We start from the raw sequence: 21,473 nt of genomic DNA, 5'->3' as shown, positions 1-21,473 counted from the left end.
AAAAAGATTCAATATTTTATTTTGTTTAGTACCGTGCCATATGACTATTAACTGTCATTAGAGAACAGTGAACATCCAATTGTGTTGTTAAATTATTAAATATCAGGTGGAATTCAAGCAATTATATATTTAATATTTAAAGTATATATAATTTATAATATTTTAGGTCAAACGGTTTCAGTTTACAAAAAAAGTTCGTGAATCATCAAAAACGGTCTTTAAATCCAACACATATAATATAAAATCCCTAAATAACATATCCAGAAGGAAATCTGAATGCACCCTGAGTAACCTGTAAATGCACGTATAAGAGCAGACATTTGTACTGAACCAAAGACCTTAGCAAATGCTTTAGATCAGAGGTGTCAAAGTCAATTCCTGGAGGGCCGGAGACCTGTAGAGTTTAGATTCAATCCTAATTAAACGCACCTGATCCAACTAATCAAGCCCTTCAGGCTTATTTGAAAACTACATGTGTGCTGGAACAAAACTCTGCGGGGCTCCAGCGCTCCAGGAATTGAGTCTGACACCCCTGTTTTAGATACACAAAGAATCAAAATTTATGAGACAGTTGTCAGACTTCATTGCTGATGTCAAATATGAAATTTAATATGAAGTATGCTGCACCGTTTCACATGCATTACTGGCGTGAAATGACGTCTTACAGGGATTTTGATCATTCGTAGTTGGTTGAGCAATTTTGTGCCTACATTTCTATTCTGGGTTCAGTGTTAAAAGTCTGGCCTAAAATGCATAATTTTATAATACTCACAAAGCTACGTTATGAGACTCCACTCTACAGTACATCTTCTGGCCCATTGTTTTGATTTTTAAATGTAAAGTTGTTTATATACCAAACACAATAAAAGGACATCATTTGAATCAAGTTTTACTGCAAGACTTGGGTTTATAACTCATCATGTCCTGTCTAAGCAGGCACATGTGGGACAGCCTTGGCTTGGTCGGAGAGAGAGGACAAAAGCCTCTTTCACCCCGCGCAAACACTCAGCTCCATTAGTGATGCATTCCCATTCAGATGAGGTCAAATTCCTTTTGCTCCCGGCTAATGGCTCGGAGAGACTCGGACAGAGGAAGGCGACTGATGTCATAACGACTGCATGAGAGTGGGACCAGACCAGGTAATGTTTCACTGTTTTTCTGTAATTTTGAGCAAATAGTTTAACATTAAAAAACTTTAATTCCAAACTTTTGACCAGTCTTGTATGTATAGAGAGAGAAGATGTAATCCAGAGCCACAGAAATAAGGCTGCAGTCCATGTTTAAGGCACATTCAATCTGAAAGGAACTATTTTATATCATTTCTAACTAATGTTGAATCATGTTTTTCAAGGGACGGCATGAGAACTGTGGAGTGAGAAGAAACACGGGTCCAAGGCTGTATCAGTGATTCCCTCCTCTCTGCAAAATCTGCTCCAGAAGTTTCTGCAAAAAAAAAAAAAAAAATAAATTGTAAAATCCTTTGGTCAGTTTTATTCCTATTGTCCATCATTTGTGGTCAGCAAAAGTTGGATTCACTGAATGTTATTGTTGAAACCCATCATAATTAATACTAGATGTCTGGGTGATTCTTTAATCCCATACAGTGTTTTAAAGAAAAAAATGCTGCATAAAAAACAATCACTAATTTTAAGAAAGAGATTGAAAGTAGCTTTAAATATTTATTGTTTCTCATGAGTGTTGAAAGGTTCAGTTTTTTTTTCTTTCAGAATTTTCTCTATGGCTCGTTCCCCACCAGGATTTCCTTTTCTGTAACATTGACAAAATGTGTTAAAGGAATAGTTTACCCAAAAAAGAGAATCCTCTGAAACAGGCCATCCTAGATGAAGAGGTGTTTCTTCATCAGATTTGGAGAAATGTAGCATTGCATCACTTGCTCATAAACGGATGCTCTGCAGTGAATGGGTGCCGTCAGAATGAGAGTCCAAACAGCTGCTAAAAACAATAATCCACAAGTGATCCAGACCACTCCAGTCCATAGTTAACTAATTTCCTGTGAAGTGAAGAGATGCATGTTTCTAAGAAACAAATCCATCAAAACAATTTTAACTTCAAACCATCACTTTCAGCTGAAATGAGCCCATCATAACGCTTTCTCCATTGTAAAAGTCATCTTGTTTGAATCAGGAAAGAAATCTGCACAGATCAAGCACCTTTTACAAGCCAAAACAGCTCTAAACAAATATTTCAGTTGATTTTGATGTGAAAGAAGATGGACTTTCTCACTGGAGGAAGCGTTATTATGGATAGAGGACTTGTATGTTGCTTTGAATTTAAAAGCTTCTTAATGATGGTTTTGTTTTTTTACAAATACGCACCTCTTTGCTTCTCAAGACATTAACTGATGGACTGGAGTGCTGTGGATTATTGTGATGTTTTTATCAGCTGTTTGTATTCTAATTCTGACGGCACCCATTCACTACAGAAGAGCCATTGGTGAGCAAGTGATGCAAGCTACATTTCTCCAAATCTGATGAAGAAACAAACTCATCTAGATTTAACCTATCCCGAGGGTAAGTCAGTTTTCCAAATGTACTTGATCAAGGACAGGCTCAGATTTTCCAGGATGTGAGATAAATGTTCATCTCAACAGATGTATGCTGAAGAATCGCTATAAAGAGAGGCGGAAACAGAGAGGAAATATTGGAAAAATGTCCAGCCTCATGACAGACACACACATACTGGCTGGCAATGATTTAATGGTCTATGTTTGTGTGTGTGTGTGTGTGTGTGTGTGTGTGTGTGTGTGTGTGTGTGTGTGTGTGTGTGTGTGTGTGTGTGTGTGTGTGTGTGTGTGCGTGCGTGTGTGTGTGTGTGTGTGTGTGAATGTGCAGTGGTTTGATTGGCAATGGATGGGTGTTGGTCCCTGTGAACAGTGGCTCTATACACACACAGCACAATGAAGCTCTTTACAGCACTGCCAACCAGACAGCATTCAAAACACACAAACACACACACACACACACACATTTGCACACAGAATATTTTCCTATTATTCGTTTCTCACATGCATACCCACATACACACACACCATCATCAATAACTGAATGTGATCAATACATGATGTTAAAACAAGAAATATCTAAATATTTTGCCATGTTCAGAACAGCATACTATCATAACTAACCTCATGATGAAACTGATGAAAGAGTTTATGATGAAACTGTTGAAAGAGTTGCCATATGACAAGAATGCATGAGCAGAATACATGCACATTTCTGTGTATATGTGAATATGCTGGAGTAGGTTTCAGTGATGATTTCTTGACGAACCTACACTGATATTCTGGCCTATAGCGACATCTGGTGGCCAGAAAGTATGACATGTACCCTGATTGTAGAATTATAAAAATCTAAATATATAATATTTTATACATGCAATAATTTAAATTTAAAATGAAATCTTAATATCGAGATTTTTAACAATGTGGTCAATCGATATTTATCAGATTAAAAAAATTGTTGCTCTGTTTTTTTTTTTTTGCACTTACTTTTTTATGGTACTGAATGACCATCACTATTTTCTTGCCATTATATATCATGGTATTATAGTACTATGTCCAAAACCATGATACTTTCAGAATTCAGAATAAAGTATTCCTGATAACACACACACACACACACACACACACAACTTTAATCAAAAGCCCAGAGGTTTTAATTAACCCCAGGATCTCATCAGAAATCTCACACTATAATGCGGTGTCAGCAGGAGTCTGACAGGGCTCACCTCTCTCAGAATAATGACTCACGACAGACACCCGTGTGTCTCCCATTAATGCTCACAGCACTGGACTCTGACCCTGTTTCAGGTCTGCTCTCAGGCCTTCAGTCTTCACAACCGAGAGACTTTCAAAAGAGTGTCACAGATTCACACAAATGTCATGCCATTGTGTGGAGAACAGGGTTTATGACCAAACAACATGAACCGGCGTTTCCATAACTGGAGTGCAAGAGTTGATAAAAAAAAAAAACTATTAATTAAATCACAAAAATAGAAATAATTTAAAGAATAATAAAATGCAAATAATTAATTAAAAATATAAATAAATAAAAATATTACATGAATTTATATATAAAATTGGATTAATAATATTTTATTTGTTTTCCTGCATGCCATGTGATCATCAGATAACTTTGAATATATAGAAATGTTGTTATAATATTAAAACAGTAATGTAAAATGTCAAGAGGTACCTCAGGGAAATATTTTAGGTCAAAGTGGTTTGGCTGACAAAAGTTTAGGATCTATTCATCTATTCAAGTACAGTCAAAGCTGTTATCTCAACCATAAACTGACAAACAGCATGACATTTTGTTGATTGGTTACTATTATTATCATGAACAAAAACATTTTTATTAATTGAAATAAAGCTGAAATATATATAGACATAACTGTAAATTTTTTTCTAAATAGCACTAAAAGGACCAACTTTTTATTAGAAAAAAAATTAATACAACTAAAGTTACATTCAAAAATATATATAAAAAATATGATTAAAAAAAATTACAAAAGCACATAATTGCTAAAAATGACAACTGAAAATGTAAAAAAGGCTCATTCAAAATCTTAAAAGCTATTATAGTATACAAGTAAAATAACACTGCTGTGACATCACACTGGGTAGCCCCGCCCATTGTTAAATCTCATTAGGTTATAATCTTATCTCTCATGAATATATTAAACAGTAAATATACTGTGATTAACTGTGTGAGCCTGGTTTGGACATGGTCAGGATTTATTCAACTCACTAACAGTATGAACAGCATTAATAGTGATGCTTGACACCACAAATAATATCATAAACCTCCTTAAACAAGCTGCTATTTGAAAGCAACATTCTGAGCAGAGATGATTGTTACCAGTCGCTGTGATGTGTGTGATGTGAAGACAGGCCTTGAAATGTGTCGAATATCACTCTCCGCGCTCTGTGTCAGATACTAGTCTATATTTAGAGTGAGTAAGATGTGTTTAGAAACAAAATACATCGGCCAAAATCAATTTCTTCTGCAAAAGGAGCGGAACGGGTTGAGAGAAGGCGTCCTTCTCCGGTCCCATTGAATTAGGGGAATTTTGATAAGATAACAGAACACCTTGCAAAAGGCGTATCGGAAAAGCTTCACTTTCAGGATTAATGCTGAGAATGAATCTAATTTGTTGAACCAGTTAACGACGACTCAAAAATCCAATCCCACAGCGCGAGAGAGAGCCTCTGCTGTAATGATTACCGATGCATCTCAGAGCTGATCTGAACTCCTCTAAACTGCTCTCAGATCAGTCTTACACATCTACCTTTTTAAAGAGCTCTGCCCGAAGCCTGTTGGTCCGAGAGGCCAGTTTTCTTTTCTCTTCTTCTTTTCTCCTCTTTTCTTCCTCTCTCCTCTTCTTCACTTCGGGGAGCTGGTTATAACTCCTGTCAATCAAAGCTCACGGTCAGCATGCGTGACATACTGTACTAGCTGCAGTTTATAAAAGAGCATTGATGCACAGAGCAGCTGGAATATAAAAGACAGTGATACAGAAGAAAGTGCTGCCTGCACATGCAAAATCACTGCAATGAAAGAATATATCATATTTGTGTTGATACATCTTCTGAGATCAGAATATATTCAGAGTCAGAATTTAATTTTTTACGCCGTTATCTGACATAACCGCCCGTGTTTTTCAGTCACACAACACATCAGAGGCTTAAATCAAACTTCTGAACACAGGCTCTCACAGAATCCATCCAGTCGTGCATCAGGGAGCTTTAATTCACAAGCACAGTGAGAGCAGATCTAATCGGAATAGGTTTCTTTCAGAGGCAGCAAAACAAACAAGCAGTGAAAAGCACAGACACACACACAACACCTTCAATACAGACAGAGCTGATACATCCATCTGTGTGTGTGTCCGAAAGACAAATAAAGCAGGAAAGGTGTATCTCAAAACAGGAACTGGCATGTTCTTTACCTCCTGGACCACAGCTGTAGACTCTTTCCCATGATGCTCCTGTCCTTGGATTTCACAAGGCATTCTACAGAACAAACATACACACAATAAATGGGGTTCCTGCAAAGGTAAACTCTAATTTGATGCCAAAATCATATTAAAGGAACAGCAGAATCTATGATTAACTATCATAGAACATCAGCTTGCTATGGATCCCCAAAAATCTGAAAATAAATTGGTGCACCAGTCTATGAAAAATGACAAGAAGCAAGCTTTCTGTTTACAGTATGTCCTCTGCAGTGAAATACAGGAATAATCATGCACACGCTGAATTGATGCATGCAAAAAGTGCCACAGATTTTCAACATCTGTTATTTAAGATACAGACATACCTTTGCATGTTTATGTAATATTTTGTCTAATCTGATTATGCATGTCCATGTTTACAGTTATTCAGATTCTGTCTGTGTGGTGCATTTACTAATGAGAGGCCATGTGTTAAAGTGATTTTATCGCTATTAAAAACCCTTAAACCTGCCTAATGTGGTTTGCTGTTCTCAGCTGGCCGTCAAACTGGTTTCTACTGGTCAGGTTTGAGGGTTTTAGATGTTTGGACCACAAGCAGAGAAACAGCAGCTAGACATACAGTTAAACTACTTGTTTTGTTTTTTCACTTTGATAATATCAGTGTATGTTATCACCTCGAGTGAATAGTTCTCTAAGAAAGCAGCTTAAAAAATATGGAAATTATATATATGAAATAATAATAATAATAACAATAATAATAATAATAATAATAATAATAATATTGTGACGATGCAATTTTTTTTATAATGTAATATATATATATATATATATATATATATATATATATATATATATATATGTAATCATTTGGTATATATCAATATGTTTTATATTTTTAATAATAATAATAATATCCTTTTTGATAAGTGTCTTTTTAATTTGTATACATTTGGTATATAATATATTTTACTATATATTTTATTTTTTAAATAATAACAGTAATAATAATTGCTAATATATATATATATATATATATATATAATTGCAATAATAATAAAAAAATAGTAATTTTACAACATCTTTAAACATTACTCACCAAATAAATTCAGAGTCAGTAATGATTTTTATAATGTTGCTAAAACACCTAAAGCAAGTCTGATGTTAGTGATGAAGTTTTAGCAGTGTTCAGATGGGGGCGATATTTCCTGTCTTTAAACAGCCACTGCTCTTCTCTCCAGTGTTCTGAACAATCCCTGCTCTCATTTCAGATGCTGATTTGATAAACAGAGTCTGTCTGAATATTAGGGACCTGAAAGTGTTGTTTATTTCGACTGCATCTGAACGTGTGTGAATGTCATGATAGTTTTCCAGCCGCACCTCCGCTCTCAGGTGTCTGCCTCTCCTGTGGCCTCCTCTCCAGGGCTCGAACTCTGGCCTGCGAGCGCTGGATGAAACCAGGCCGTCTGATCGCTAAAGCCTCCTGCACACACAGCAGCTTTCAATAAAGAACCAGAAGAGCTGTTCGACTCAAAGTTGAGATTTAAAATCTGACTCAGAAATCAAGATGTTCAAAGCTGTGTCAGTAAAATCACAAATTAGATTTCTTTGACATTGAATTATTTCACTTAGACAGTAACAAGTTAAATGGAAATATAATGGAGTCTTTAAGATAGCAGCTGTGTTTGGAACATGGTTTTTAAAATACAAATGTATTTAGCAAGGAAAGAGATTAATGCCTAGAACACACACACACACACACACACACACAAATGGACAAGCAAAAACTTTCTCCTGGGTAAAAAAAAAAAAAAAAACATTCAAATTTTTACTGAAGTAAAAAGTATATTATTAAAATATTATATGGATTGTGGATTATTAAGCATACATTTATTGATGAATTAATTTTTAACATACAAATTATAAATGGAAAGTAAGGTGAGATTAACACTTGAAAATATTTATATATATATATATATATATATATTCTGCAAATTATAAAAAATAAATTAAATAAATAAATGATTTTAAAAATCCTAAAATCCTTAACTACCCTGAAATGTACAAAATCAAGATCAAAATCCATTTAAGTAAATAATTGCCGTTTTACATTCGAAAAACATTTTCTTTTAGAGGTAGGGTTAAGCTTGAGTTGGTTCACAGTAATTATAAATGGCTTCATTTGTAGACATCTATTTTATGTCCTGGTTTACATCACAACTAATATTATTTTGGTGCAGAAGTACCTGCAAACAACAGAAGAGAGAAGAGTAACTCACGCTAAGAGACAGTGGAGCCAAAGCAGTTTCACTGAGGTCATTCTCGGACTCAAATGGGACAAAATCCACACATTGTTCTTCTGGACATGTTTTGTCCTTTCCATTAGCACCAGCAGCCTCTTCTTTGAGCTCTCTGTGTTCACTTTGCCCTCTAACCTCTGTTAAACTCACTGATAAAGAGAACAATATTCGGTCATGACACCTCAAGGGTATAGGCAGATATTCTGCAGCTCACGAATGGAAGAAAAACTCCAACTGTGCACTAATGCCAGCATGTCCAGAGTGTAAAGACATCAATCTCTGTCTGTCGTCTATATAAAATGCTAAAAGTCAATGTGTTTCAAGTGAAGTTTGTGTTTGAGGATGCCAAAGGTCAGGAGAGATCAGGTGCACCTGCTGTTGCTGTGTGGGATGTAGTTGGTTTCTGCTGGGCCCGTAGCTTTATGTTGGCGATAACCGCAGCGGCGTTCAGGGCCAGGACGGCGTCTGCGCTCAGATCAGCCGAGTTATCTGAGAACAAAGAGACTGTGCATCATCCAGAGTCTCTACTAGGCCTGAAACACACTGCACAAACAAGTGTCAGAACGCAAACGCTTCTGGCTATGCAAGCTAGATTTTTTCATTCTAGGGAAAAACCCTATAAATGTCCTAAAAAATTAAAATGAACAAAGCATAAGCATATCAAGTAAATAGCTTTTTTTTTTTTCATGTAAAAATTCTATGTGTTTACTTTCAGAGGTGTGAATTAGAACAAACTATAAATGACTTTATCTGAAACAATATTCATCTCTGATCTGAATGTCCTCAGATAAATAAACCTGTGTGTATGCATGTATTTCGGTCGCTGTCAGATTTCTTTCTGTGTGTAGCAGCTCTAAATTCCCACGGAAGCTCAAAAACCGCTATTGAAAGCAGGGTAGAAATAGATTATGCATGCAAAGGGATGTGTGGGAAAATGAAAAGATGAGAACACGCAAGACCGAAAGAGAGAGACAGCAGAGAAATCTCTCATTTCAGGGCCGTCCACCGCTACCGTGTGTATCTGCCGTGAAAAGCTTCAATTAAAAACCTCCGGTCTCTCACACGATCATACTCATCCATTATACATCAAAGCAGCACAGCGCGGCCTCGGCCTGCAGTATGTTCTTGTACATCTACCGCCGGATATCCAGAGGTTCTGCTATTACCTGCTGCTTTTAGTAGCGTGAGAGGTTTGATTGCTGCAATCGGTTCCTTTCGATCCCGCTCCAATCCCTCTTTCCTTGCTCTCCCGTCCTCTCCACTGGAGGCTGAGCATCTTCTTGCTTCGCTGCTGCTGGAACTAACAAGGTCAATATTTGTCTTCTGGGAAGCAGGAGAGATCTTGTTGTGAAACGCTGGATGTGTAACTGCTTCAGTGCTGTTAAACAAGCTTGCGTCGCAGCTGAGAGGCCTTCGAGGTGGCTTGTATTTTGGGGTGTTTTTCTCCCCTGCTGTGCTGCTAGTATTTAGGTTGTTAAGGCATAGAGACAGGCTAGATCTGTGCTGGGACCTGGCTCCTGGCTTTAAAGATATAGTGAGGGTTTGGTTTAATGGTGAGGGATTGACTTTAGACTCATCGGTTAACTGGGCTTGGTTGATTCCTTCAGTGTAGCTGTGTCTGTATTGTGCTGGACTGAAACGCTCTCTCTGTTCGGTCATTTTCACAATGGTTGCCTTTCTCCTCAGTACCACGCCGTGGTCGATCTCTTCATGATCAGAGCCAGAGGTCGAGACGATGGGCCGGCTGGAGGTGCTTTTCGTCCTCTGTTCGATGACTTTGACCACTAAGGCTTTTCTTCGTCCACCGGCGAGGTCATTCATCGTCGGACACAAAGGCTTGGAAATCTGTGTGACCTTCCTGGAAGTGATAGTGATGGATGATATTGAGGAGCTGGAGGAGTCCGGTGCACTTCCACGCCTGCGTGTGGGATCTCTCAACACGGGATGAGGTCCAGCATGGCCAGTGTCCATCTCGGCTTTCGGATCCCTGGCTTGTGGTCCATTTTGTCCTCCCTCGGAGCTCACAGATCCTGGAGCCTGGAAGCAAACAAATGAAATCTCTTGAATTGTGCTCTGTGTGGATGAAAGAGGTCTTTTCTGCCTTTTTTCTGCACGCACAGCGATTCTTTCGGAATCCACGTTGTAACAGCTCGCATCATTCGGAACTGGTGCATTCCACCGTTTCCATAGCAACCATATCAGTTTTGGGGGCAATTCGGTTAAGTCGGGATTCGAGGCACTTCTTTATTATATTAGGAGAATCACAGAAGTTTTTTAATCTTTTAAAAAGAAATGCCTTACTTTCAAAGAGCCTGAATGGATAAAATAGAGATTTGTGCATATGAACATGGCCCCATGGAATGACACTCATAGCCAATTTAACTATAACTTTAAATATTTCATTTCAATGTCTGAGCGTAAAATTGGATGTTTAAACTATAAAAAAAATGTAAATGTATATGATTCGATATATCGGTACAAATCTAATAGATATAAGACCAGAAACATGCATTAAGAAATGTAATAATTTTGAATTTCATGTTGTCTTTAGAGAGAAAAACAGTAAAAACTACAGCAAAAAGACAGAATAAAACTGTTTTAAAAAACTTTGATATCAAAGGTCTTTCCTGACTATAAAGAGGTCAGTATCTGATGTATGATCTGTATTATTTTTTACTTAACTTTCTTAAGAATTATTTTAGGAATACAAAATATTATTTTTTCTTATCTTTTTCTTCTTATCTGATGTATATATATCAAAGTACCTTCACTTTGCTGTTGTACCTCCAACTAGCATTCATAACCAATATTACTTCTGCAATATTTAATATTTGAGTGTAAAGCTGTATTTTTAAATAGAAAAAGCATAGGAGAGAGCTTGATTTTATACGTCTGTATAAATCCAATTGATATACGACCAGGAACATGCATTAAGAAAGAACAGAGTCAGTTGTGGTTTTATTTTGTCTTAGAAAAAAGGGAGCATTTCTGTAGATAGAACAGTTTATTCTTTCTTCAGCCCCACAGTTTCCCATCGGGGGGCATAAAATGGTAAAAAGTTAAACAGAAGGACAGAATAAAATAAGAGAGATGCAGAAAAGCTGCCTGCAGCAAATATCAAGCAGCACATCAACAGACACAGAAAGAGATTTAGTATTTAGAGAACACGTTTATCTGATAGAAACGATACATACAGTGTTCACTTGTGTGTAGGTCATCTGGAATTCTGCATGTAACTGATTACGAGATGCTTTTAAAGAGCGTTTACAGTTTTTCTAAATGAAAGACTGCTGAGGAACAGAAGCACAGCGCAGAAAAACGATTTGTTTAGTTCTTCATGAACATTACCACTTCAGATCTGCACAACTTACACTATACTTACATTTACATTTATTCATTTAGCAGATGCTTTTATCCAGTGTCTTACAAATGAGGACAATGAAACCAATCAAAATCAACAAAAGAGCAATGAAATATAAGTCTATAACAAGTCTCAGTTAGCTTAACACAGTACACATAGCAAGGTTTTTTTTTTTTAAATATAATAAATAAAAAGAAAACAGATAGAACAGAAAAAGAATAATATAGATAATAATCAGAAATGTTTCTTGAGTTCAAATCAGCATCAAGATCATGTGACACTGAAGACGATGAACTGAAATGATGCTGAAAAATCAGCTTTGATCACAGCAATAAATTACATTTTAAAATATATTACAAAAAAGCAGTTATTTCGAATGGCAATAATAATTAAATATTTTACTATATTGACTGTACTTTTGAACAAATAATTGGATCCTTGGTGAGCAGAAGAGACCTCCGTAAAACAGTTTGAACCTGAATGTTTTAAAATGATTTAAACATTTTAAAAGAATAATGATAATACAAAAGTGCATTTGTACAAAATGAGAGTTAGTGAAAATATCCTTTGCCAACAAGGTTGGCTATTTGCACTCTATTGGCATTATTCAAAAAGTTTCTATTAAGAACAGCAAGGCTTTATGAACCATATAATCATACAAATCTATATTAGCAGTGTCTTTTGGGTCAATTTTGTATTTATAATATGTAGGGCAACAAACAGGCATCTCTCTCAACAGCGTGGAGAATATTTCATTTCAAAGCATCAGGCTCATACTTGGTGACATTTTCTGATTTGAAGCAAAATTACAACATAACTCATTTTTTGTGACCAAACATATTTCATTATTTCTGTTTTGGCTGTCAGAGACCCGAGATATAAAACATGAATAAATGCAATGGATTTCCTGGTGAGGTGCACACTTCAGAAACACAGTTCTGCAAGCTTTTTAGTTTGATTTATTTATTGTTCTGCAGTAGTTTGGGCTGGTGTCAAATTGACCAAAAACAGAAAGTGTATTGTATAATAATCATTTTTCTGAAAGGTGCATCATGCATAGTTTATGATACATGAGCTTGTTGAAACTTCAAGAACACCTTGAGTATTTCAGACAAACATACAGTATTTGAATGATTAATAATTAAGACACTGAGAACAAAACATAAAGCAAACTAGTCTCACCTGACGGAGGACGGAGGGTGTGTTTTCAGGTGTCCTCCAGTATCTGAAGCCAACAGGTTCAGGCCTCGCAGCTTCCCTGTCTGAATAAAACAAGAAAAGTCCACGTTGAGTAGCATTTTCCATGTTTTTCATCGAGAAATGGAACTTAAAGCCAATTAAAGAGTGTATTTGTGCGTGTAATATGAATCCAGTGGTGTTTCCTGCCACTCCTGTGTAAGGCCGATCTTCCTGGTGTGTGTGTTTACACTGTCAACAGAGGTCTGCTTAGACCTGAATCCCTTACAGGTGTCAGGAAGACAGAGATTTTAATCTGACAGTCGTGCGCCACCCGGCTCTGATGGACCATTCTCTGTCAGCGTTGTCATGGAGACACGGTCATGGCATCGTCTGACAGCTAAGGTGCAAGCTAACTATTTCTTGCAGTCGTTTTTTTAGCACTTCACACTGGCAGCTTAAACCTGACAGGCAGCTATTTTCCCAGCATGCTCCTGGTTCACGGGACATTGCGGCACGCACTCTTGTCAACCGCTCAGGTGTTGTGTGTCAGCCAGGTTCTGAATATCTTAGAACAGCAGATGACTGATAAAATAAATTATTATTAATATACTAATATTATTTGGAAACACAATGTGCACCCTTCAGTTTTCCACAAAAAAAAAAAAAAAAAAAAAATTAAGAACAAAAAGAAATTAAGACTGTAGTAAATACTCAATTTATTTTACAGTGAAATATTGCAATAGTAATATTACTCATTCATCATAATTTAATTTAGCAATAATAATAATAATACATTAAAATATAATAATAGCTGTAGTTATAATTGTATTTTATAACCATTGTTAATGTAATTATTAGTTTATAACCACACTGATTAAAAAATGTACTGTAAAATATCACTATTTAAATTTTCTCATTTTTTTATATTTTAGTAATAATAATAACTGAATGATTTTACAATACTAATACTACTACTACTTATAATAATAATAATAATAATAAACATAATTTTAAATCACAATCACAATTCTCATCTTAAAAATTTAAAAAAATGAAAAAGAGAGGCTGGAAGATTTATTTTCCCAACGCTTTTCTTTAATTCCCTTCAAAATCATGCAATTGTCTCCAGAATCAAAGCAGAATTCATCTCTTTTTCCATCACTTATTTTGGGATTCTGGCAACACAGTGTGATCCAGATTGACAGGCAGCAAGTGTCTGTCATTGACCCTTTGAATGAGAACCAGTCACTCATTCTGTGTTTACAACCAAATAACGGCCTTCACACACACACACACACACACACACACACACACACACACACACACACACACACACACACACACACACACACACACACACACTGATCAGCATGGCACTCATGTTTTGTCAGAGTCTCACACTATCTGGAGCTGGTCAGAAAAAAGAAATGAATTCCCAAAGAATTGTGTTGTAAAGACTTCTGGACGAGTAAGTGCTCCGTGTTCCTGCACCGCTGCCTCCTCCTCCTTCCCCTCGACTCGGTCCTGCTCTCACGGCTGTAATCACAGTGACGCTGCGCAGCATCATTATACGCTCGTCACCTGCTGACAGACCCCAGAGAAGAGATCCCTGCAGCAGCAGGAGCACTGAGAGGATGACAGCACTGAGGGAACCACCGCATGAGACTGAAAACCTGATCCTGCTCTGTTCCTGACTCCAAACAGTCTGCTTCTGAACTAAACCATCCGTTTCTGAGTCAAGACAGTCTTCCCTTGACTCCAAACAATCTGGCCCAGTGGCTCTAAACAATATGCACGACTAAAAACTCATATTTGACTATAGAAACTCTATAGACTACTGTAAACTCTTTATAAACTATAAAGAGATCAGAATTTGATGTATGTTTTTTGTGTTAATTGATTTATACTGAAGCACAATAATAAAAAAGAACTAACTAAGAGATAGAATATATAAATAATAAATATTATCTAACTTTTTCTGTCTTTCTTTATACTTTAAGAGTTACTTGGCCCATACAAGAGCCGGACAAAAATCTTCTTAACTGGCATTTTTCTTTTATTTTCTAACTAAGAAGATTTTGTATATCACCCAAAAAACTTCTTAATAAATGTCTTAAGTCTGTTCTTAAGACAAAACCTAAAATCTTGAAGTTGCAAAAAACTTTCAAGAACTTACAAGTTTTTTTTTCAGCTTTCAAATAGACACACATTCGAACATATATATTTGAATTTATATATATATATATATATATATATATATATATATATATATATATATATATATATATATATATATATATATATATATATATATATATATAAAATAAAAAATAATTAAGTAAATAATTAAGAAGTTTCCTTAGGAATTACATTTTTATTCTTGTTAGGAACACTTTTGTAAAAATCAAAGGCCTCTCAAAATTGCATAACCCTCTTTTCTACACCAATGGACATGAGGCAATTATACATAATGAATAGGGTATCCCTATTCGACCCAAATCCGAGTATCACAGAGTATCACAGAACACTGATTGTTTCATGTACTCATTCAATAATGCCATTTGTAAAAATATATTACCCCAAAAATCTTTCATAGTGCAACTTTAGAAACATTAATTATATACACAACTTGGATTTCTGCATGAAGCAATTCACTGAATTTACTGAAAACTGTATTTTATAACACCACTGAGTAAAGCTCAAACCTCCAAACATAATTCACTTGTTCAGAAATTGAATATGCTGTCTCAGTACGCACCATTTGGTCTTGGTCCTATAAGTTTGGCAGAAGTGCGGAGCAACACTGGAGTGATGGGAGACTTCAGTTTCTGCTAAAACAACACACACAGACATTAGATGTAGTTAAAGACTGATAACATCAATGTCCTGAAGTCTTTCCAAGCACGTGCCACTCTGTTTGATATCTTCTGATCTCATCAACGCCATTCAGACATTTCAAGTTTGGCTTAAAGGAATAATTCACCCAAAAATAAAAGAACATTTGCTGAAAAGGTATTCGCTGTCCAGTCATCTAAGAAGTAGGTGAGTTTTTTCTTGATCACAACAGATTTGGAGAAATATAGCATTCCATCACTTGCTCATCACTTGCTCCTCTTCACGCAGTGAATGGGTGCCGTCAGAAACAGAGTACAAACAGCTGTTAAAAACATGACAATAATCTACAAATAATGCACACAAGTTAACATTTTGCGATACCAAAAGCTGCGTGTTTGTAAAAGACAAATCCATAATTTTTAATATAGCAAACTGTTTTTTTTCGGGTAAAATATGAGTCCTCTAGCCATAATATTGCTTTCTCCAGTTAAAAAGTCATTTAGTCTGAATCAGGAGAGAAATATGCAGAGATCAAGCACCATTTAAAAGCAAAAACAGTCTAAGACAGGTCTTAACGAATATGCGGTGGATTTTGATGTGAGACGGCAACAGGAGATGGACTTTTTCACTGGAGGAAGTGATGTTTTAGTCAGAAGCAATGGTTTAAAGAAACATTTTAGTAATGGATTTGTTTCTTCTCTTCACAAAACATTAACTGATGGACTGGAGTGCTGTGGATTATTGTGATGTTTTAATCAGCTGTTTGGACTCTCATTCTGACGGCACCCATTCACTGCAGAGGATCCACTGTTGAGCAAGTGATGGAATGCTACATTTCTCCAAATCTGATGAACAAACAAAATCCTCTTGGATGGCCTGAAGGTGAGTAAATGATCAGTCAGTTACTTAAACTATTACTTTAAGTTTCCAAATACAGTGCCAATGAAGTTTAAACATAAAATGACTGAAGTGAAAAGACAGAGAGATTTGAGTATTCACAAATGCTTCTGGATTTGTTTCTCTCCTCAGGGCCCTGCGGCACTGTTGTGATCCTGTTGTTGGCTCAGATACGCTTGGATCTATTTGTTCCTAAATCTGTTCCGAGTGGATCCAAGCTCCTGCTGACAGAGTGGTTTTATTTTGACTTCGTGCAGCATCCAAACAGCCACTGAAGTTCACATACTTGGCAGTCTTACAAAGATTTCTCTCTTTCCCTCCTTTCAGTTTTCTCTTGCTCTCTCTCTCTTCCTGGCATCAGCTGGCACTAAGGTAAATCAGGTCTGAGAGCTCGGCTGTTCATTTCCGGTGAGAGTGATTGTTGTGTGGTGTACAGCGGTGGCAGAAAGTCTGGGACTCTGAAGGCTTTTATCTCTCAAGTCTGAATGACTCAATCAATCTGAACTTCTGGGCAAAAAAAAAAAGTTTTATACTATACACTCTGTGGGATACAGTGAAGCAGTCTTATGAAACGCTAACAGATCATTTTTTATTACATTTTTAATCTTATTTTCATTTAAAAACTGAAATGTAAAAAAAAAATGAAGGCTGAATCTAAATGATTTAGTGGATATCTGATAGTCGGATTACTATGCAAGAACAATTTTCCTCTCCAAAAAGAAGAGACGCCATTATCCATGGACACTTTAAAATGATTCAGAAAGTATTTAATAGCTCTCTGTCAGAGAACGTGATTGGGAACCACTGGGTTAGAGAAGTAACAGCACATCTCTCCCAAAAAGACATATGATTTGAGGAATCATTCAGCTCTCTATCCGTAAATATGAGCAGTAGTCAGTGATGATTGCTTTAGAAAGCACCATTAATGATTAAATATGTTAATACAGTAGTATAATGTTCTCACATGACCTCATTAAGTTGCATGTCTAATTCTGCAAGTAGCATCCAGGGGTGCATTTCCCAAAACCATAGTTGCTAACTAAGTTAGCAACTTTGTTGGTTGCAATGCAATTTCTCATTGCCAACCAACTAAGTTGCTTACAGGTTAGCAACTATGGTTTTGGGAAACGCACCCCTGTCTTGGAAATTTATTTTGAATTTTTTATAAAATTTTGAGCAAATATATCTTTAGACCAGGCTAATAAAATAATCTGGCAAATTAAATTAAAATAAAACAAGTAAATAAAAATAAAAAACATAAATAAACAACAAATAACTAATTAAAATATAATTAAAATACTTCAAATGCATTAGAACTCTTACAGCATTATTAATAATAATTTAAATATGTAAATAAATAAAATATATTAATGTACAATACATAAATAAAAACCAATATAATTCCACATAATTTTAAAATGCTTCCAATACATTAGAAAAATCTGAAAAGTTATAGTACACTACTCTGAACTTCCTGGTGTGACATCACTTTTCTTCTCTATTAGTCTTTCTTACCTGGCACCTGTTGTTGTTAGAGATGTCTGTCAGCATCACATGTCTTTGTATGGGTAACCAGCCGAAGCGAACCGGAGCGAGAGTGCAGAACTGAGCTCTTTCTCCAGCGGGAGCAGCTTTAATGTGAACAGACTCCAGGCTGCTCGAGGAGCGTTCACACACACTGGGACAGACGCTAGAGGTCTGACTCCTCCTGCAGAGAGAGGAATCATCAGGACACAGAGGGTTACTTCTCGCCGTCTCATTTGTGAGAACCGGCATCGAGACCGTCCCGTCCACAAACTGAGGTATTTGGTTCTGAAGTCGACGTGATTGGAGTCTCTCCAGCGTCTGAAGCCATTTGTCTGTCCTGCCACCCTCTATGCAGCTCAGTGGACGAGCTCTGCGAAGGGGCTCATTCACCTGCACCGCAGGGCCCTCGTAATAACCCTGTTCTCCAGGTCTCCTCCATGATGAGGACCTGCGAAGGAGACTCGTGCTGTTTTTACCAGCTGCACCATGGGACTGAAGTAGCTGCCGCCAGCCCTCAGGCTTCACATCCTCCATAACAAACTCTCTGAGAAAGACATTGAAAATTGATCTTAAAGGTATAGTTCAGCCAAAAACGAAAATGTGCTGTACGTTTACTCACATACAAGGCAAAACTATTTTGGTGAATTATTTTCTTGAGCAGAACAGTAAAGAAATTTTTAGCTGAAACTGTGATCCTTAGTGATTCATAAAATATTCTCCTGTTTTTGAGAATAAAAAAGCATATCAAGGAACTCAAAATTAATACCTGTGGCTTCTAATGATATATGTAGTGAAACGATTAGTCTGTGCAAGAAACTGACCATTATTTACAACATTACAACCTGTATTCCAGTGTTTCAGGCAAATGGGGAAATCTGATTCTTTTCCACAAACTGGTTCTTTTCATTTCAATGAACTGGTTCAGTTCAATCATTTATTTATGTAATCATGCAATGACGTAATAACATATACAAAATTATATTATGAAAGCATCAAATAATGATCTAAATGTCTAAAGCATATAGTGTCTTTATCAGCTCATCTTTTTGCATAAACCATGAGAAACCATAAAAATGTTCATTTCACCCCTTCATTCAAGGGAAGTAGAGCGTTGAACGAGATCATTCATCATCAAATAAACCGACATTTTGTCTCATTTCGAGTCAGATGTCTGAAAGTGAGTTATGATTGAGTGACTTGTAGATCTGTGCTGCTCAAGCCGTGAACTGGTTTAAAAGACTCAGTCCAATTTGGTGAACTGGTTCATTCGGTTCTCTAAAAAGAACCAGTTCAAAAGAATGGTTCATTGTGAACCGTACATCTCTTCGGACTGTTTACCCAAACTATGGATTATAGGAAATAATATTATAATGTTCAGTTTCTTGCACAGTCCGATCATTTTTTTTCAGAAGACACCAAAACACCTCTAAATTCTCTGAGCGGTTCAGATCTTTCTATTGCTTTTGCCAAACAGTTTCACAGATTTTTTTAAAAGGGACATCCTAATTGAGCTCAGACTGCTTAGTCAATACAATCCCACACAAACACACTTCAAATCTCCAATGCTCAACAAGTTGACATGATAGCATCCACGATTAGCAGAATACTTTACCTGCGTCACACGGCTCTGAAGAGGATGACACAACCTGACTTCAAGAGGCGATAGCACCGAGACAATCCCAGCTTTCCTTCCATGTCTCTTTCTCTTGTGGTGCGAAGAAGAGCCACTGGTGCCGTCTCCTCTCAGCCATGACTATAAATATGTGTGTTAGTCTGAACGAACAAAAGACTTACAGAACAACTTCTGTTTCACTGAAAGAGACATATGTGTGTGTGTGTGTGTGTGTGTGTGTGTGTGTGCTTGAAGCCAGCAAATACCCCGTTTTTCAACCTGGACATGTTGGCTTGGAGTTATTTTGTTTACTCCCAGAGATGCTTTTCACATTCATCTTGTGGTCACAAAGAACTGTTTAGTTTAACACAGATAACCTAAAGTGAAACAGCATTATCTTGATAAACTCCTCACTTCGTACCACTTGCATTTTCTTCTCTTTCAGTGTTTTTGAAAAAACTAACTAACATTTCTCAAAAATGCATAAATAGTGCAAAACTCACTGCCGCAATGGATTTTGTGGGTGGTGTTAATGAGCTAATGAGTGGGTTGTTGCTCACTTAGCCAAGTCAAAACCTCCAACTTTTACATTTCTGTGGTGTAATATTTTGGTCTCTAGATATGGCTCGGTTATCTCCTTCAAAAAAATTGATTGGATTGTTTCCAATTATCCACCAGGCAAGAAACTTTGAAAATCACCCAGAAAAGTAACAGCAAAACTTTGTTTAACAAGCTGCCAAAAATAAACAATCAATTAATGTCTTTAGCACAAACTTAGCATAGCAACATACTAAAAACAGGACACCAGTGCATAGCAACACACGAAAACCCCAAAAGGACAGCATAGCAACTGCACAGATGTCTATGTCAGTGAGTTTTTCACATGCACACAGAAAATCTTCAGAAACTGTGAAAATCAAAGTGAGATCTTAGTTAGAAGTGCATCGTGTAACACACAGGGAGCTGCTGCTGTCCCGTGGTTTGGAGCAGGACATGTGATTGCCTTCAGGCGATTAGCGCTTCAGGGAGTTGAATCAGATAATGAGGCTGTTCATGTTTCTGTCGGGACACCCACATGATCTCCCAAGTCCACAAAACACATCTACGGTGTGAGGACACATGTGAAATATTATTATAACGATGGACTATATGCACAGAGCGTTCTGAAGATATTTTCAGTGGTTTCTGTAACAACCCATCAGTTCTGCTGCATCAGGGTCATCTGCAAAGTTCAAAACAGCCCTTTGACTTGTAGGAAGGAGAAATCGCAAGTGAGAAATCTGTGAAGGTGCTGCTGTGTGTATTTTGACTGAAATGTTGTTGCAATCATTTTGTTTCTCAGTTTCTTAAAATAACAAGGCAGGAGATGTTTCTATGAGTGTCTCAAGAGTCTCTGACTATATACACAACAACATCAAGTGATGCTTCACTGGAAGGTTACGAGCTGGCTTTTCTTAATGCGGAAGATCTACAGAACACTCTGTGCAGAGTCCATTGTTTCTCTGACAAATAAATAACATTAATAGGTTTTGTTCAGTAACATTTTTTACTTCAGATGTTTTACTTCCCAAGTAAAAGACATATAAATTAATGTCTCAGTAATGTCTCCAACTGTTCTCAGATTTGTGACCCTGGAGCACAAAACCAGGCTTAAGTCTATGGGGTGTATTTGTAGCAATATCCAAAAAACATTGTATGGGTCAAAAATATAGATTTTTCTTTTATGCCAAAAATTATTCTGACATTAAGTAAAGATCATGTTCCATGAAAATATTTTGTAAATTTTATA

At 36.6% G+C, this 21,473-nt stretch overlaps 1 protein-coding gene across 1 annotated transcript; it reads right to left on the bottom strand.

Annotated features, from left to right (window-relative positions):
- Window positions 1-1,132: 1,132 nt before the first annotated feature.
- On the bottom strand, window positions 1,133-19,898 carry c37h10orf90 (chromosome 37 C10orf90 homolog). Its single transcript, XM_026222212.1, has 11 exons — window positions 19,685-19,898; window positions 18,061-18,616; window positions 15,572-15,641; window positions 12,817-12,896; window positions 9,440-10,310; window positions 8,646-8,762; window positions 8,253-8,422; window positions 7,354-7,456; window positions 5,971-6,034; window positions 5,311-5,431; window positions 1,133-1,443 (listed from the first exon to the last, which is right to left on the bottom strand). The coding sequence occupies exons 2-11, from the start codon at window positions 18,604-18,606 to the stop codon at window positions 1,402-1,404; spliced, it is 2,184 nt and encodes a 727-aa protein (XP_026077997.1). The 5' UTR covers window positions 18,607-18,616; window positions 19,685-19,898; the 3' UTR covers window positions 1,133-1,401.
- Window positions 19,899-21,473: the final 1,575 nt, after the last annotated feature.

The sequence above is a fragment of the Carassius auratus genome, chromosome 37 (assembly GCF_003368295.1).
Source record: "Carassius auratus strain Wakin chromosome 37, ASM336829v1, whole genome shotgun sequence".
NCBI classification, from domain to species: domain Eukaryota; kingdom Metazoa; phylum Chordata; class Actinopteri; order Cypriniformes; family Cyprinidae; genus Carassius; species Carassius auratus.
Note: the sequence above shows the minus strand (reverse complement) of the source record. Positions and strands in the feature narration are given on the sequence as shown.

Coding starts and splice junctions, on each gene's coding strand:
- c37h10orf90 (XM_026222212.1), bottom strand. CDS start 18,606: ATGGAGGATGTGAAGCCTGAGGGCTGGCGGCAGCTACTTCAGTCCCAT. Junction 15,642..18,060: donor CTAACAACAACAGGTGCCAG/GTAAGAAAGACT, acceptor TTGTTTTAGCAG/AAACTGAAGTCTCCCATCAC. Junction 10,311..12,816: donor CACCCTCCGTCCTCCGTCAG/GTGAGACTAGTT, acceptor GTTTGCTTCCAG/GCTCCAGGATCTGTGAGCTC.